This window comes from Sciurus carolinensis, chromosome 10, assembly GCF_902686445.1.
Source record: "Sciurus carolinensis chromosome 10, mSciCar1.2, whole genome shotgun sequence".
NCBI classification, from domain to species: Eukaryota; Metazoa; Chordata; class Mammalia; order Rodentia; family Sciuridae; genus Sciurus; species Sciurus carolinensis.
Window position 1 is genome coordinate 43,561,098 of NC_062222.1, and position 19,668 is coordinate 43,580,765.

The following is a 19,668-nucleotide window of genomic DNA, read 5'->3' on the forward strand; positions in this document are numbered from 1 at the left end:
CGGTGGGCCCCGCCCACACAGCCAGCTTCTCCAGGTTCTTGGAATGGAACTGGCCCGCTAGTGAGAGCCTTTCTGACCAGAGCAGGCTCCGAGTCCCGGAGCCGCTGCAGCGCAGTGTACTCCGGCAAAGAACCAGCGGAGAGCCTCGATCTGCAAGCAGCCTCAGGGATCAGGGCAGGGCAGCCAGAGACCTCTTCAGGCGGCTCTGCCCACTCCGGCTGCGGACTCTCTTCATGGGGCGATCCAAGATGGCGGCCTAGAGGGAGACTGCACCCCCGGTCGCTCCAGAACCCAGGAGCTAGGAGGGGGAGGCATTGAGAGACTCGGACTGAAATAGAGCCACGGGTGAGTCTGCCCACTGGGTAAAGCTCAGCTCGGGTGGCAGGCCCAGATAGAGGTGGCTTATTGGAGCCAGGCAGGGCAGCTAGAGTCTTCCCAAGGTAGCCTTCCACACTCCGGCAGTGGGCTCTTCCCACACGGCCAGCTGCACGGTGCAGGCCCACAGTGAGAGCATTTCCGCACAGAGCCAGTTCCAAACCGTGGAACCAGTAGGGGGCTAGGGGCAGTTTTCTTCGGATGAGCTGCTTTATCAGATTCCACCAAGACATCAGGCTACTGAAGGCTGGGAGGTGATACACTGGAAATCTACTGGGACACTATAAGCCAATAGTGGAAAACTGCAATATCTCAGGGTCCCACTGACAACTAACCAATATGAGAAAACAAGGGAAGAAAATGTCCCAAACAAACCTAGATACTACATCAATAAAACCCAATGACAGCACAGCAGAAGAAATGTCAGAAAGGGAGTTCAGAATGTACGTAATTAAAACGATCAGGGAAGCTAATGAGGAGATGAAAGAGCAAATGCAGGCATTGAAGGAGGAGATGAAAGAGCAAATGCAGGCATTAAATGATCGCACCAATCAACAGTTAAAAGACCAAATACGGGAAGCAAGAGATCATTTCAATAAAGAGTTAGAGATACTGAAAAAAAACCAAACTGAAATCCTTGAAATGAAGGAAACAATAAACCAAGTTAAAAACTCCATAGAAAGCATAACCAATAGGATAGAACACCTGGAAGACAGAACCTCAGACATTGAAGACAAAATATTTAACCTTGAAAACAAAGTGGAACAAACAGAGAAGATGGTAAGAAATCATGAACAGAATCTCCAAGAACTATGGGATATCATGAAAAGGCCAAATTTGAGAATTATTGGGATTGAGGAAGGCTTAGAGAAACAAACCAAAGGAATGAACAATCTATTCAATGAAATAATAACAGAAAATTTCCCAAATCTGAAGAACGAAATGGAAAACCAAGTACAAGAGGCTTATAGAACTCCAAACATACAAAATTACAACAGACCCACACCAAGGCACATTATTATGAAAATACCTAACATACAAAATAAAGACAGAATTTTAAAGGCCGCGAGAGAAAAGAACCAAATTACATTCAGGGGGAAACCAATAAGAATATCAGCAGATTTTTCAATCCAGACCCTAAAAGCTAGAAGGGCCTGGAACAACATATACCAAGCCCTGAAAGAAAACGGATGCCAACCAAGAATCTTATACCCAGCAAAACTTACCTTCAAATTTGACGATGAAATAAGATCCTTCCATGATAAACAAAAGCTAAAGGAATTTACAAAAAGAAAGCCAGCATTACAGAACATTCTCAGCAAAATATTCCATGAGGAAGAGATGAAAAACAATGATGCAAATCAGCAACAGGAGGCGCTAGCCTAAAGGAATAGCCAAATAAAGGAGAAACCAAATCATGTCAAAAACAAATATGAGTCAATTGACTGGGAATACAAATCATATCACAATAATAACCCTGAATGTTAATGGCCTGAATTCATCAATCAAAAGACACAGACTGGCAGATTGGATTAAAAAGAAAAATCCAACAATATGCTGCCTGCAAGAGACTCATCTCATAGAAAGAGACACCCATAGACTAAAGGTGAAAGGATGGGGAAAAACATACCATGCACACGGACACAGCAAAAAAGCTGGAGTATCCATCCTCATCTCAGATAATGTGGACTTCAAAACTAGTCAGAAGGGATAAAGAAGGACATTACATGCTGCTTAAGGGAAGCATAAATCAGCAAGACATAACAATCATAAATATCTATGCCCCGAACATTGGCTCATCCACGTTCGTCAAACAAATCCTTCTCAATTCCAGAAATCAAATAGACCACAACACAATAATACTAGGCGATTTTAACACACCTCTCTCACCACTGGATAGATCGTCCAAACAAAAATTGAATAAAGAAACTATAGATCTCAACAACACAATCAGCAATTTAGACTTAACGGACATATATAGAATATACCATCCAATAAAGAACGAATACACTTTCTTCTCAGCAGCACATGGATCCTTCTCTAAAATAGACCATATTTTATGCCACAAAGCTACTGTTAGCAAATACAAGAAGATAGAGATACTACCTTGTACTCTATCAGATCATAATGGATTGAAATTAGAAATAAATGACAGAATAAAAAACAGAAACTTCTCCAATACCTGGAGACTAAATAATACACTATTATATGATGAATGGATAACAGAAGACATCAGGAGGGAAATAAAAAAATTCTTAGAAGTAAACGAGAACAAAGACACATCATATCAAAATCTCTGGGACACTATGAAAGCAGTACTTAGAGGAAGATTTATTTCATGGGGTGCATTCAAAAAAAGAAGTAGAAATCAACAAATAAACGACTTAACACTACAGCTCAAAGCACTAGAAAAAGAAGAGCAACCAATACCAAAAGTAGTAGAAGACAGGAAATAGTTAAAATCAGAGCCGAAATCAACGAAATCGAAACAAAAGAAACAATCGGAAAAATTAACAAAATAAATAGTTGGTTCTTTGAAAAAATAAATAAAATTGATAAACCCTTAGCCACACTAACAAAGAGAAAGAGGGAGAAAACTCAAATTACTAAAATTCGGAATGAACAAGGAAACATCACAACAGACACGAGTGAAATACAAAACATAATTAGAAGCTATTTCGAAAATCTATACTCCAACAAAACGGAAAACCTCGAAGACATCAGCAAATTTCTAGAGACATATGAACTACCTAAACTGAACGAGGAGGACATACACAACTTAAATAAACCAATTTCAAGCAATGAAATAGAAGAGGTCATCAAAAGCCTACCAACAAAGAAAAGTCCAGGACCAGATGGGTTCTCAGCCGAGTTCTACAAAACCTTTAAAGAAGAGCTCATTCCAATACTCCTTAAACTATTCCATGAAATAGAAGAAGAGGAGGAAACCCTACCAAACTCGTTCTATGAAGCCAATATCACCCTGATACCTAAACCAGACAGAGACACATCGAGGAAAGAAAATTTCAGACCAATATCCTTAATGAACATCGATGCAAAAATTCTCAACAAAATTTTAGCAAATCGCATACAAATATATATTAAAAAGATAGTGCACCACGATCAAGTGGGTTTTATCCCAGGGATGCAAGGTTGGTTCAACATTCGGAAATCAATAAATGTCATTCACCATATCAACAGACTTAAAGTTAAGAATCACATGATTATTTCAATAGATGCAGAAAAAGCATTTGATAAAATACAGCATCCCTTCATGCTCAAAACACTAGAAAAAATTGGGGTAGTGGGAACATTCCTAAACATTATAAAGGCAATCTACGCTAAGCCCATGGCTAATATCATTCTAAATGGTGAAAAACTGAAAGCGTTCCCCCTAAAAACTGGAACAAGGCAGGGATGCCCTCTTTCACTGCTTCTATTCAACATCGTCCTTGAGACTCTAGCCAGAGCAATCAGACAAACCAAAGAAATTAAAGGGATACGAATAGGAAAAGAAGAACTCAAACTATCCCTGTTCGCTGATGACATGATTATATATTTAGAAGAACCTGGAAATTCCACCAGAAAACTTTTAGAACTCATAAGTGAATTCAGTAAAGTAGCAGGTTACAAGATCAATGCTCATAAATCCAATGCATTTTTATACATAAGTGATGAATCTTCAGAAAGAGAAATTAGGAAAACTACCCCATTCACAATAGCATCGAAAAAAATAAAATACTTGGGAATCAACCTAACAAAAGAGGTAAAAGACCTCTACAATGAGAACTACAGAACACTAAACAAAGAAATTCAAGAAAACCTTAGAAGATGGAAAGATCTCCCATGTTCCTGGATAGGCAGAATTAATATCGTCAAAATGGCTATACTACCTAAAGTGCTATACAGATTCAATGCAATTCCAATTAAAATCCCAATGATGTACCTCGCAGAAATAGAGCAAGCAATTATGAAATTCATCTGGAAGAATAAAAAACCTAGAATAGCTAAAGCAATCCTCAGTAGCAAGAGCGAAGCAGGGGGTATTGCAATACCAGATCTTCAACTCTACTACAAAGCAATAGTAACAAAAACAGCATGGTATTGGTACCAAAATAGACAGGTAGATCAATGGTACAGAATAGAGGACATGGACACAAACCCAAATAAATACAATTTTCTCATACTAGACAAAGGTTCCAACAATATGCAATGGAGAAAAGATAGCCTCTTCAACAAATGGTGCTGGGAAAACTGGAAAACCATATGCAATAGAATGAAATTAAACCCCTATCTCTCACCCTACACAAAACTCAACTCAAAATGGATCAAGGACCTCGGAATCAGACCAGAGACCCTGCATCTTATAGAAGAAAAAGTAGGTCCAAATCTTCAACTTGTTGGCTTAGGATCAGACTTCCTTAACAGGACTCCCATAGCACAAGAAATAAAAGCAAGAATCAACAACTGGGATAGATTCAAACTAAAAAGCTTTCTCTCAGCAAAGGAAACTATCAGAAATGTGAAGAGAAAGCCTACAGAGTGGGAGAATATCTTTGCCAACCATACCTCAGATAGAGCACTAATTTCCAGAATCTATAAAGAACTCAAAAAACTCTACACGAAGAATACAAATAATCCAATCAACAAATGGGCTAAGGAAATGAACAGACACTTCACAGAAGAAGATGTACAAGTAATCAACAGATATATGAAATAATGTTCAACATCCCTAGTAATAAGGGAAATGCAAATCAAAACTACCCTAAGATTTCATCTCACCCCAATTAGAATGGCGATTATCAAGAATACAAGCAACAATAGGTGTTGGCGAGGATGTGGTGAAAAAGGAACACTCATACATTGCTGGTGGGGTTGCAAATTAGTGCAGCCACTCTGGAAAGCAGTGTGGAGATTCCTCAGAAAGCTTGGAATGGAAACACCATTTGACCCAGCTATCCCACTCCTTGGCCTATACCCAAAGGACTTAAAATCAGCATACTACAGAGATACAGCCACATCAATGTTCATTGCTGCTCAATTCACCATAGCCAGATTGTGGAACCAACCTAGATGCCCTTCAGTTGATGAATGGATAAAGAAACTGTGGCATATATATACAATGGAATATTACTCCGCAATGAAGAATGATAAAATTATGGCATGTGTAGGCAAATGGTCGAAATTGGAGAATATCATGCTAAGCGAGATAAGCCAATCTCAAAAAACTAAAGGACGAATGATCTCGCTGATAAGCGGATGAGGACATATAATGGGGGGTGGGAGGGGCTAGCATTAGGTTTAGGGTTAGGTTTAGAGTTAGGCTAAGGAGAGCGGTAAGAATGAAGGAAAGAAGGACTGTGTAGAGGGAAAAGAGGGGTGGGAGGGGTGGGGGGGAGGGGAAAAATAAAATAAACATTACCCTATGTAAACGTAAAAAAAAAAATAAAAAATAAAAGAAAAAAAGAAATTTGTATTACAGTAAAAAAATAAAAAGTTTAAAAAGTGTTTTCCTTTATAGATGAAGATAATTTCAATCTCAAAATTTTATGAAAAAAAAACTTTACTTTTTACCATATGTACTAATAAAAATACATGGAAATAGATATAAAAAATAAATTTATATTTTAAATAAGATAGAATTGTGAGGAATCAAATAAGAGCAAGGATTCATAACAGCCCTCAATGGCTTTAAAAACATGTTTTTAGGGGATTTGCTTGTACACAGTAACAAAATAATCAACTTGCTAATATAAATTCATGTATTTTTATTTAAATCATTGAACTACTGAAAATTCTACGTAGTATTGCAGTGCTGAGGATTGAACCCAGGGCCTTGTGCTTGTGAGGCAAGCCTTCTACCAACTGAGCTATATCCCCAGCCCTAGTTATACATTTTTGTCAACTGATAATGATGGCTACATAAATTTAATAATAGTAAATGATGTCATAGGCCTTATCAAATGATTAAGGCATTTAGAAAATCATCCTAAAATTTGATTGACTTTTCTCACTCAAAAACCTTATGACTATATAAAATCAGTTTGAACACAATTTGCCAGGAATCCGTACAATGTTAAGTCTTAAACTGATCTAATAGTATATGGGACAAATAAGGGTTATTGTGAATTCTTAATGATGATATACATTTATTTTTAAGATGTTACAATCTGGCATGATTGTGGCCATAAAAAAAAGGTTCATGGACTCTGAAAGCAAATTTCTGATAAGAATTCTCCTTGAAAAATCTCTGAAGCATATGAATTTCCAATAGCTACTGGGGAATAAAGGATATTATAGCTTTTGCAGTACTGGTCACCTGTCAACTTTGATGACATTACTATGTTCAACTTTTTCATTTTGAGAAATGTAACCTTGTTCTTTGTGTAGATACTAAGAGCACTGATGTATACATGAATTTCCCATCAAAGTAAGGGAAGCCTCCTCTGAGCAACTGAACTTAACCTGATTTCATTTGTGTGCTTTATAAATATGCAATTGATTTAGACATGCAGTTAAATCTACACTTAATGAAATTTACTGCAACATCTTACACCCAGTTTTCTCTCACATTCTTTAAAGCAATAGTTCCCTGGACCAGCAGCATCAGCAGCATCTGAGAATTTGTGGGGAAAAAAAAGACGACGACGATTCTCAGGTACCACAGAATGGAGTCACAGCCTTGGAGGGGGTACCTAGAAATGTGTTTCAACCAGCCCAGCAGGTGATTGTAATGTAAGGCTGTTGTTGGAGAACCTCTGCTCTAATCAAAAAGATGCTCCCTTGCTGTAAAATAGTCTTTTTTTGTGTGTGTGTGAAATCGTGTGTTTAATAACCCATATCCTTCAGTATCACTTCTTTCTTTTATTTTTTATTTTTACAGACTGCATTTTGATTCATTGTACACAAATGGGGTACAACTATGTACATAGGGTAATAAAGTCTGTCTCATTCCAAATTTTTCATACCCACACCCACTACCCACTCTCACTTATACCTTGCTTTGGAGCAGTGAATTTTTTACAGTTCTTTGTCTCCAAGCTTAAGATGCTATTATATCTCACAGGATATAATAGTATTCATTATAGATGGTACCAAATTTTAATAAAAATTTTACGCAATAAAGACTTTAGGCTAAGGCACATTTTCAATTCACATTAAAATATTGATGTGTATTTTACTAAAAGTTGTATGTAGTTGTAAGGACAAAGAATTGTGACTAATTAAATAACTGATATTACAGAGATAAAAATGCATAATGTCCTACCTATCACAATTTTAACGAATTTTTTTTACTTATAATCAAAATTAAAGAAAATGTGGCTGGTTCTAACCTTTGCCTTTAGTAATTTCTGGATCTAGAACTTGTGTCATCTATACAAGCAGGGCCATGTGTATATGATGAATAAATTAATAACAGAAGAAATAAATGTTTCTACACAAAGGCAAGCTGGTGATGTTATCTCAAAGAAAGGGATAAAAAGAAGTTGCCTTATTTTGTTAATATTGCCCATGATGTAGCCCGTGTGCTCAGAAAAGCTAATGAGAAAACCTGAAAAAATTGGAGGAATGTTTTGTGGTTTATTTTGAGGGGGGTGCAGGTCACTAACCCCAAGGCCTTGTGTATGCTGAAGGAATGGATTTCATTAGTAAGATACATAAATCAAATCCTATATAAAAACATTATAGATAAAGAGTAAAACTCTGGGTAAAACAACATTTTTCTCCCCCTTTTTATGGGGGGGGGAGTAGGAGTAAACTTAATAGTATAATTTTGATTAACTAAGTATTGTTTAAATATTTACTTAAATTCATTATGACCCTGCATTTCCTGTTTACTACTATGTGCATCACAAGGCTATGGGGGTGAATTTTGCCTATTTCCCTTTATGTTTTACTAAAACCCACATTTGAAGTTTAAGATAACCAAAATAGTGTGCTTCCCACTTACAGCAGACTTCCCCAGTGGAATGTCAATCTTTTGAGAATTTTTTTAAATTTAGGGAGAAAGAACACTTTTGTAGAGCCATACAGAACTGGCATAAATAATTCATACTCGTGGATGTCACTGCCATTCTTTAAAAAAAACACTATGTTCTTTTATAAAATAATTAAAGATGACGATAGACTTACATTTGTCAAGGGTTCAGTTACATTAAAAGGGAGATTGCAATATGTCAAAAAGTAAGACGTTTAATTGCATGAGTTAATAAAATAATTTGCTTAAATAAATGATAGAGAATTTATAATAAACATCTCTGCACAGCAGCTAGATAAACACATTAAAACAACTTCGAAAACCATTCTAATTTAAATTTATTTCCATTAGAGAAAATCTGTGGTACCTGAGACTGTGCATTAATATTGGCTCCTTCCTTAACAAGAACTTTGACAACTTCTGCTTGTCCGGCCAAAGATGCAATGTGAAGAGCAGTATTTCCTTTCTGTTTTAGAGAAACAAAGTAGAAAATGTTAGAGGGTCTCCCATTTTGTGAAAGTCAAAATGTACATGCATTTTCAACTGAATAAAATTGATCATTTTACAAAGATAGTAGTCCCCCCCACCCACTTGCATTTTTCTACCATTGAAAATTGGCCCTTTCCTTGAGAGCCTACAGAGTGGGAGAAAAATTTTTGCCAATCATACTTCAGATAGAGCGCTGATTTCCAGAATATAAAAAGAACTCAAAAAACTCTACACCAAGAATACAAATAATCCAATGGACAAATGGGCTAAGGAAATGAACAGACACTTCACAGAAGAAGATCTACAAGCAATCAACAGATATATGAAAAAATGTTCAACATCTCTAGTAATAAGAGAAATGCAAATCAAAACTACCCTAGGATTCCATCTCACCCCAATTAGAATGGCAATTATCAAGAACACAAGCAATAATAGGTGTTGGCAAGGATGTGGGGAAAAAGGTACACTCATACATTGCTGGTGGGGTTGCAAATTAGTGCAGCCACTCTGGAAAGCAGTATGGAGATTTCTCAGAAAACTTGGAATGGAACCACCATTTGACCCAGCTATCCCACTCCTTGGCCTATACCCAAAGGACTTAAAATCAGCATACTACAGAGATACAGCCACATCAATGTTCATTGCTGCTCAATTCACCATAGCCAGATTGTGGAACCAACCTAGATGCCCTTCAATTGATGAATGGATAAAGAAACTGTGGCATATATATACAATGGAATATTACTCCGCCATGAAGAATGATAAAATTATGGCATTTGCAGGCAAATGGATGAAATTGGAGAATATCATGCTAAGTGAGATAAGCCAATCTCAAAAAACCAAAGGACGAATGATCTCGCTGATAATCGGATGATGACATATAATGGGGGGTGGGAGGGGTTAGCGTTAGGGTTAGGGTTAGGTTTAGGGTTAGGGTTAAGGAGGGGGGCAAGAATGGAGGAAGGAAGGACTGTATAGAGGGAAAAGAGGGGTGGGAGGGGTGGGGGGAAGGAAAAAAATAACAGAATGAATCAAACAACATTATCCTATGTAAATTTATGATTACACAAATGGTATGCCTTTACTCCATGTACAAACAGAGAAACAACATGTTTGTTTACAATAAAAAAAAAGGACTTGGATGAGAAGGTAAAGCATAGGACTTCACAGGCAAAAGTAAGTCTACTACTGTTAATTATGTTAAATGTTGTAACATTTCTCAGTAACTTTAGAATTAAATTGACTAAAATTTTCTCCTAAAAAAAAAAAAAAAGAAAAGAAAATTGGCCCTTTCCTCTAATGTCTTTCTTTTCTATTTTTCATAATAACTACTCTAGTGGTAAGACATAGGAAGACTCTTCTTAGAGAATCAAAAAAATTGGGATGTGTGCATGAATGTTTGTGTGTGACAATGTCTCACGACACTCATGGAATTTAATCAACAACTAAAAAACGCCAACTACAACGAAATAATAACTTAAAAAAAGTTTACTAAAACATTGAGTTTTTTCAGCTAGCAATGAAACTTATAGATTCTCAGAGGTAAAGTTGTCTTTCCAGTTACAAGAGCATGTGGACAGTACTTGAAATATTTTGAAAATAAAAATTGTACATGGATCATAACATTACCAATGAATTCTACCATTTGCTACATAAAACTCTATCATCTATAACCAATTATCATTGAAAAATAATTCAAACCTCATGTGAAAATAAAATATATGCAAAGAGATTAAAAAATACTTGTGATATACTAAAATAAGTAACAATGAAAAAAACAAAACCAAATACCTATAGATTCCAAGCCTTAAAGTCCAGACAATAGTTCTCTTTCTGTTACCAGCTCCTTTTGAGGCCACTAACCCTTCATTTACTATGTGGAGACTCAGTGTCCTTCTTATTAAAGAATTTTTTTGTGGGGGGAGGAGCCTGGAAAATTCCAGAACTCTAATCTAGGATTAAAAGAAAACCTATATTTGAAAATCTCAATAGAGTCTTTAGACTTCCTTTCTCTTAAGAAATGAAAAATAAATAACACTTCAACAACCAAAAAATGGTTGGTTTAATGAATATACCATGTTAATAGGGGCAATTCGGGAGGCAAATAATTTGATTTACACTGAAATAAATATTATTTAAGTAATTGTTCCGCACTCATTTGATGTAGTCAAGAGAAAGGTTTTATGTTCAAAGTAACAAATTTATTACATAAAGTGAACTTATATTTTAGCTTTTTCAGAATTGCCTGACAGTTGTTTTGTTTTTAAATTTTCACAGGAATTGTTCTTCATCATAGCAGAACTAATGTACATTTTGGTAGTTATGTATAAAGTGTTGGAAATAGGTGAACGAGCCATATTTCTAATTTGTTCCCGAACTCTTTGTACACTAAATCCTGACCAAGGCCTGAGTGCATGATTTCTCTCTCCCCATCCCCTACAGAGTACTGTCACACTCCTGTCCTGGTCAAAAGGGTCGACTCTGGTTGGCTACCATAGTTTCCAAATTAAAAATTTACCTTTTAAAAGACAAAGATTTGTCACTACTGTTAATATTTTTTAAACCTCTGTTGTTTACAACAGACATGCCAATAGGCGCAAATACATTTTAGCAAAAGCAGCATCCACAAGGGATCATAGCTTCTAGTTATGCCAAGCATCTTGTGTATTTCTCTAAAAGTGAGTCCAGGTTCTTTACAAACACACATTAATAGTGAAAAAAAAAATCTAATCTTACCCTAATAATTCAATCCATAATCCAAAAGCTCTTTTCCATTAAAAGATTCTGTATATCCCCATATCATGTTGAATGAATACATTAGAAGATATGTCAATTTAATTAAAGCATGAAAACTGTTCATTTCCACCCACAAGTTTGGCACATCAATTTACTTTTAAAAACTGAATTACTCTTAGGGAAAAGTGCTATTATTCATGGAGGAATATGTTGATCTAGTCCTCTTTATGAATCAAATGAGGAAAGACAATATATCAAATGCTAGCTTTAGAAATTTCTTCAGTATCATGTCTGATAAGTTCTTAGAAAAGAAACCAAAGAACTCCCTCAAACTGCAAAGTTTAAACAGGAGGACTTCAACTGTGGTTGTGTAGTTATGAATCTTGATGCACCAGTGAACCTCTGAAATGCACACTGGGAGAAGAAGCTCTAAAGCATGTCCTCTTCTCTAAGGAAAATAAGTTCTATCAGCATGAACATTACCTTAGTGGCAGAATCCACCGAGGACCCTCGTCCCAGCAGCTCCTGAACCAACCCCACGTGGCCTTCCTTGGCAGCCAGATGGAGAGCGTTGAGTCCATTCTGAAAGAAGAACAAGTAAAACCTCAGAAGAGGAGTCATGATGAGGGACACAGTGTGCCCATCTAATTCAAACACAGAACTCAGGGGAGATACAGACTCGTGTGTGTGTGTGTGTGTGTGTGTGTGTGTGTGTGTGTGTGTCTTTCTTTCTCTCTTTTTTTCACAGTTCCTTGAATCTATTCAGTTCAGAGAGTGCCTTCCAGTGTTTCTGATTCAGAGAAGCAAAAAGGTAAATATTCATCAGACGCATGAATTTGGCAACTTCATTTCAACAATACATTTTTTCCTTTAATTAAGGAATCTCTACTTATCTAATGAGAAAATAAAACAATTCTCCATCATTTTTATTATGTTGGTAAAAAATAAAAATTTGCCAAGTTTCTAGAACATACAGAGCTTTAAATTAATCTTACTTTTTAACAAGTAGGAGAGAACCATTCTTTTTATAAAATTAAAACCACAGAACAATTTATTTTATTGGTAAGTTATAATCATACATAATAGTAGGCTTTATTATGATATATTTGTTACCTGCACATAGCATAATTTGGTCTTATTTTTATCCCTGTACCTCCCCTTTCCTTCCCTCCAATCCCTATCCTCTACCCTGCTGGTCTCCCTTCTATTTTCATAAAATCCTTCCTCTCTCCACCCCTCCTTTTTTCTCTCTAGCTTCCATAGGACAATTTTTAAGGTAACACAACTCTTCAATGACAACACTTTACTTAAAATACACTTTGGCACTAAATGGCTTTCTTTGAGCAAAAAATTAAATTTTATCCTATACTATCTGTTAAAACTGTAACACTGGTTCCCATCCATCAAAATCTATAAAAAAATTATTTACCTAAGCATTGAAAAAACTCATTTAGCATATTATTAACTAGCATGATCTACAAATTCAATGCAATCCTTGTCAAAGCATCAATGATATTCTTCAAAGAAATACAAAAATCACTCCTAAAATTCATGATACCACAAAAGACCCTCAAATAAGCAAAGCAATCTTAAAAAAACAAAAAAATCTGAAGACATCTCACTATTTGACTTCAAAATATATTACAAAGTTGTAATAACCAAAATAGCATAACCCTGGCATAAAAACAGACACACAGACTTACAGAACGGAGAGCCCTAAATAAATCGACATATTTTAGCCAACTGATTTTCAACAAAGGTGCCAAGAACACACATTTGGAAAAGAGTTGCCTTTCCAAGAAAGGAAACTGGCTATCCATGAGAAGAAGAATAAAGCTAGACCTCTATCTCTCCTTAGTTACAAAAATCAACTCAAAATGGGATTAAAAACTTAAATATAAGACCATAAACTATAAAACTACTAGAAGAAAATACAAAGGAAAAGTTTCATGACATTCACTGATCAGAGCAGGAAATTTTTTGGAAAGTTCTTCAAAAGCATAGACAACAAAAGCAAAAATAGACAAACGGGATTACATTAAACTAAAAGACTGCTTCTGCTCAGCAAAGGAAGCAATCAACAGTGTGAAAAGACAATATTAGGAAAAGGCAGAAAATATTTACAACTATACATCTGATCAGAAATTAATATTCAATATTAGAAACTGAAAAAAACTAAATAGTAAAAATAAAATAAAATTTTAAAAATCTAATTTAAAAAAAAAATGGGAACAAGGCCTAAGTAGATACTTCTCTAAAAAGGACAAACAAATGGACAGCAGGTCAATATCATTCATCATCAGGAAAATGCAAAGCAAAACCACAGTGAGATATTACCTTACTCCAAAAAGAATGCCTATTATCAAGAAGACAATTACAAGCACTGGAGAGGAGGTCAAGAAAAAAGACCCCTATGTCTGCCCTTTGGTGGGAATGTAAAGAAACAGCATGGAGTTTCCTGAAAAAAACTTAATAGGAGAATTTCAAAATGATCCAACAATCCCACTACTGGATACATAACCAAAGAAACTGAAATCTCCTAAGGGGAGGAGAAACCTACACTCCCATGTTCATTGCAACAGTATTCACAATCCCTAAGAAACAATCTAAGTGTTCATCAACAGAAGAAGAACATGGTATATGTACACAATGGAATATTATTCACCCACAAAAAAGAAGGAAATCCTGTCATTTTGACAACATGGGGGAACCTAAATGTTGAGTGAAATACCAGCTAGGCACAGAAATACAAATACCACAAGATCTCAGGTGGAATCTAAAAACGTTGACTTCACAGAGGTACAGAGTAGTTATCAAGAGGTTGGGGAGGGCAGGGGAGAGAGAATAGAGAGTTCGTCAATGGGTACGATGTTACACTTAGGTAAGAGAAATAAGTTCTAGCATTCTATTGCACAGGGGGTGACTGTAGCTGATAATAATGCATTATACTGTATAATTTTGTTGCAATTAGTTAGAAGATTTTTAATATTCTCATCATAATAATAAATGATTACTGTTTGAAGTGATGGATATGCTGAATATTCCAATTAATCATTACACAATTCATACATGTCTTGAAACATCACATTGTATCCCATAAATATGTACATTATGTGTCCATTAAAAATAAAACAAATAAAATTATATCACCTACCATAAAAGAAAAAAAACTCATTTCAAATATCACTATATATGATATCTACATATGAAGTTTGAAAGTGGATCTGATCATACATATTAGGAAGAAACATATAGCTGGGTGTGTTGGCACACACCTATAATCCCAGTGGCTAGGGAGGCTGAGGCAGGAGGATGGTGAGTTCAAAGCCAGCCTCACCAACTTAGTGAGGTCCTAAGCAACTCAGCGAGACCGAGTCTCTAAATTAAAAATATAAAAAAGGGTTGAGGGTATGGCTCAGTTGTTAAGTGCCCTTGGGTTGAATTCCTGCTACCAAAAAGAAAAAAAAGAAGAAAGATAAATCGTCATATGACAATTGGCCACTGTACATGTATACTTAGTGATTTTGACATGGAAAGTATTCAGGCTTTTATGTTTCAATTTTAAAAAAAGGTAATATTTGCTTTTTGTTTCTTTGCATAACAGTCCTGAGTCCCTATCCACATTTAACTTTGAATAGCCAATAAGGTTGTACTATAGAACATGCGTGTATGGTTTTGGTACATTTACTGACACCAAGTGGTGGAAAGAGAAGGACTTTTAATATTTTTTATTATATTCCTAGAAAAAATAACAAATGAATCAACAAGATAATAAAAACTTTAAAAAGATGGAATTTTATTACCCCTGCATTCAAACCGTATGCAAATGTTAAATACAGACAAGTGATTCACAAATGAAAATTGGTTTTTACTCCTACTACTGGATCAAGGAAAGCAGTGCATTATAAAGTTGTTTTTTGATCTAAATTATTCAACATCCAACCTCTTTGGTAATAGGCAATAGTAACAGGTATAAACCTATTTGGGGGACAAGCAGTACATTGATAGGGTAGGAAATTAAAGGTGATTAAATCTGATGGTATTTAAGAGCTTAATCTTTCCTGATTTTTTCACTCTACATATTCTTCTGCAAAGCATTCACTGGCTTTCCCACACTGTTTAAAGAAATATTTTGCTATGTACACAGAGAATTGTGTAAAAGTTTTGGAGTATGGATCAGTTAATTCAGTAAGAATCAGCAATTTGGAGGTGTTTAGATGACCCAGGAAGCTAAAAGGTAAAGAACGTTACATTTGAAGATGTCTGTGGTCAGTCGTGAGCTTCTTTCCTTTTCCTGGTGTTATGGTTTGGATGTGAGGTGTCCCCCAAAAGTTCACATGTGAGACAATGTAGGAAGGTTCAGAGGAGAAATGATTGGGTGGTAAAAGTCCTAACCCAATCAGTGAATTAATCCCAGATGTGACTAATTGAAGTGGTGGGGTGTGGCTGGAGGACATTGGAATTGGGGCATGACTTTGGGGTATATATTTTGTATCTAGAGAGTGGAGACTCTTTCTGCTTCCAGATGATGCAAGCTGCTTCTCTCTGCCACCCTCTTCCACCTTGATGTTCTGCCTCACCTCGAGCCCCAAGAATGGAGCCAGACTTCTATGGACTAAGACCTTTGAAACTGTGAGCCCTCAAATAAACCTTTTCTCCTCTACAATTGTGCTGGTCAGATCCTTTTAGTCACAGCAGTGAAAAAGCTGACTAAAACACCTGGGTTCTGACCAATGCCTCCATCAGGTTTCAGAACCCAAGAATCTGAAAGGACTGTTAAGATTATCTAGTGCAGTGATTTACTTCCTCTCAGCCCCAGGCCCTAGACCGAGTGTCTACTGGCTAAATCCTGCTGGATGAATGAATGAATCCAAAGGTGACATGGAGGAAATGTTTTGGTAAAGACAACTTTTTATAAGAAAGTAAAACTATTTAATGTATTTGATATAAAAAGAAAATAGTCTCTACAGTTTATAAGCTTATTTATTCAGGGGTTTGTCCAAATGGGATTAGACAGTTTTGATTTGGAGACCTGCCCATGGAAACACCAAATTTATTCTGCCAGAACATATCTTCTCTCTAAAATTTGATGTCATAAAATTCAGTAAGCTACTAACTTGAGAGGCAAACATAGGCTTAGTCAAGTGACAAAATCTACATGGATGACTTTCTGTATTGATCTGCTCTTTTTAAAATTTTTTTGGTAGTACCAGGAATTGAACCCAGGGGCTCTCTACCACTGAGCTACATCCCCCGGACTCCCCCCTCCCCCCTCTTTTTTTTTCCAAATTATTTTGAAACAGTCTCACTAAATTGCCCAGGTTGGCCTGAGCCTCCTGAGTCACAAAGATTACACAGCATGTGCCACACTGCTTGACCAATGATCCACTTTTTTTTCTCTCTGCCTCTCTCTCTCTCTCTCTCTCTCTCTCTCTCTCTCTCTCTCTCTCCTCTCTCTGGTGCCTGGGACTAAACCTAGGGTTTTGCAGGTGCTCTACCACTGAGTTACATCTTTGAAGTTATTGATCCACATTTTATGAATGTCCTTTCCAAGACAGGAGGAATGAGGGATTCATTTATTTTATTTCCTCTACTGGAATGCTCTCTCAGTTTAAAAACTGTACTATTTTGGTGATTACTTATATCTTATTAGATACCAAATTGAGCACTTTAACTTTTTAAAAATGGTCTTATCTGATGTCAATGTTTACTAGATACTAGAAAAAGAAAGTTTAACCTCTGAATTGAAATCATCGACCAGTTGAGGAAAAATGGAGACAGGTTTCCCATCTAGAACTCTTGGAGCACTCCAAACAGATTCAACTCTCTGTGGTTAAGCCCCTGGCCTCTGAGCTGTTATCATCTGAAGGTAGAGAAGAAGGAAGCATCTTCATAATATTTGCCAATAATTTCTCTTCCAGTACCTTAATTTTAATATTTCTCCATTATCATATCCCTGGAATAGGGAATTATTTTGCTACAAAAATAAAAAATCAGGACTTTCGCACCCAGTGATTAAACATTTACCAGCAATAGCACTATTTGAATGGTAAGGTTGGAGGTGATTTGACACTTTTTTAAAAATATAACCTGGAAAGATGGTTCCCCAAAAGCCAATTTCTCTAAAGTAAAGTAGCCTCAATCTGTCCTTTACTTATCTCTAAAATTCTAAAAGATAGGCCACACGAGGGATATCCTGATAGAGAATCTTGTTTACATTTTTCATATACAGTCAAGCATTATTAATTATTCATTAATCCTTTATTGCTTAAAAATGATTGTTCTAAACTGGCTTGAAAATCATCTCCTCCCTGGTAGTACCCTGAATGCCTCTTTAGACACTCAAAATAGAAAGGGTTAGGGAATAAAATGTTTTTTTTTCTAAGGTGTAAAATATCTCTTTAATCCCACAAATGACAAATCAGCAGCGCATCTGAAAACTTCCACTTGCTGAAGACCAGGCTGTGAGAGTACCAACTTCCTATTTTTGTCTCCATAGTGGGAAAAAAATTTGTTAAAAATTAACAAAGGTAAAAAGACATGATTTTCAATCTAGAAACTTATGAAACCCAAATGTATTTTTAATTAATGAATTTCAGGAGTGGTTATCTCAGGAGGACCCCAGTGACAAATTATTTGTCTTAGCTGACTCTGCCATGGACTTTTCTCTTCATGTATTCCAAATGTAGCCTACCTCATTTTTACAAAAGGAAGTCATTTAAATCTCCAGGACATGAAAGAGTATTTTCTCAATAAATAGTTAACTTTCTGATACTCAAATCTGACCCTCTAAATTTAAAAAAAAAAAATTAAGGAAAAGTATCCTTTTGGGGTTCCCATTATAAATCACTACAATATAGTGTATTTCATTGAAAAATCAAAAGAATATGATTAATTTTTTCTTCATGAGGAAATAATTAAAAAACCAAACTGTAATATGCAAATCAAATTCAAGATATGCATGTGTGTTCAGGATTTTTGTAAAACTAATACTGTACTACCACTGAAACTAGAGTTGTTTTCAAGACACAGATGGGTAAAATTCTAGTCACAAATACTAAAAATTCTTATACTGCCTTCTTTTAACATGTAAACATTTGGAATTACAATCATATTTCTAAACACAGGTCTATTAGCAGCTTTCTTTATCCTAATATCTTGGTTTGGGAATTTTTTCCACAAATAAATTTATGTAGAAAATGGAATATGTTGCCAGGTGTGGTAGTACATGCCTGTAATCCCAGCTACTTGGGAGGCTGAGGCAGGAGGATGGCAAGTTCTAGATCAGACTTAGCAACTTAATAAGACCCTGTCTCAAAATAAAGAATAATATAAAAGGGCCAGGGATATTGCTCTGTGGTAGAGCATTTGCCTAGCATGTATGAAACCTGGGTTCAATTCCCAATAACACACATGCACACACATACAGAGGAATATGATGAATAGTTATCAGAAAAGCAACTTGGTATCAATTGGACTTAAAATGTTTTATCTTATGATCATGAGCTAACATAAACTATCATGAAAATGGATGGTGGTAAATAATACTGTTTAAGGATAAAACTCAGCTAATATCTTGAGAACAAGATATATACTATTTTTGGTTAGCCCATTCTAGTTCCACGGGTAACAATTTCTTAAAAATCCAAACTTCCCACAGAAGTCATGAATGCTTTTTAGCAGAGAGTAGTCACTTGGTAATACTGGCCCACATTTCAAAGGGAGTTGTTGTTGCTAAATATTTTTACTGTGTCTGGTAAGGGAGTAGGAAGAAGATAGACATGCAGAACTGGGCAGCCTTTTTATTTGGGTGGAGAAACAGGGCATCTTCTAACAATTTCCAAGTGGTGCCTTCTGCACGTGTGGTGTTTGATGAACCAAAGTCCTTTCCATTTCAAAACATTAAATGTTGTCAGTCTCTGCATTCATTAGAACATGCACATAAGCATACTGAATTCCGGCTATAGTGTATCTGAAACTATTTGTGTTTCACAGAGACATTAACTCTTCACTCCCTAAATTAATATCAGGGTTGATACTCAGAAAGCAATGTGTCTGAAATATGTTATTTCTATTTCCCACAGAAATGG

At 35.9% G+C, this 19,668-nt stretch overlaps 1 protein-coding gene across 31 annotated transcripts in view; it reads right to left on the reverse strand.

Moving 5' to 3' along the window:
* Ank2 (ankyrin 2) overlaps window positions 1-19,668 on the reverse strand; it is a 555,326-nt gene that overhangs the window by 161,524 nt on the left and 374,134 nt on the right. For all 31 annotated transcript variants that reach the window (XM_047565837.1, XM_047565838.1, XM_047565836.1 and 28 more), the window contains 2 exons: window positions 12,062-12,160; window positions 8,721-8,819 (listed from right to left, as the gene is read on the reverse strand). In XM_047565837.1, coding sequence (XP_047421793.1) covers window positions 8,721-8,819; window positions 12,062-12,160 — 198 coding nt within the window. The remainder of the gene's footprint in view (window positions 1-8,720; window positions 8,820-12,061; window positions 12,161-19,668) is intronic.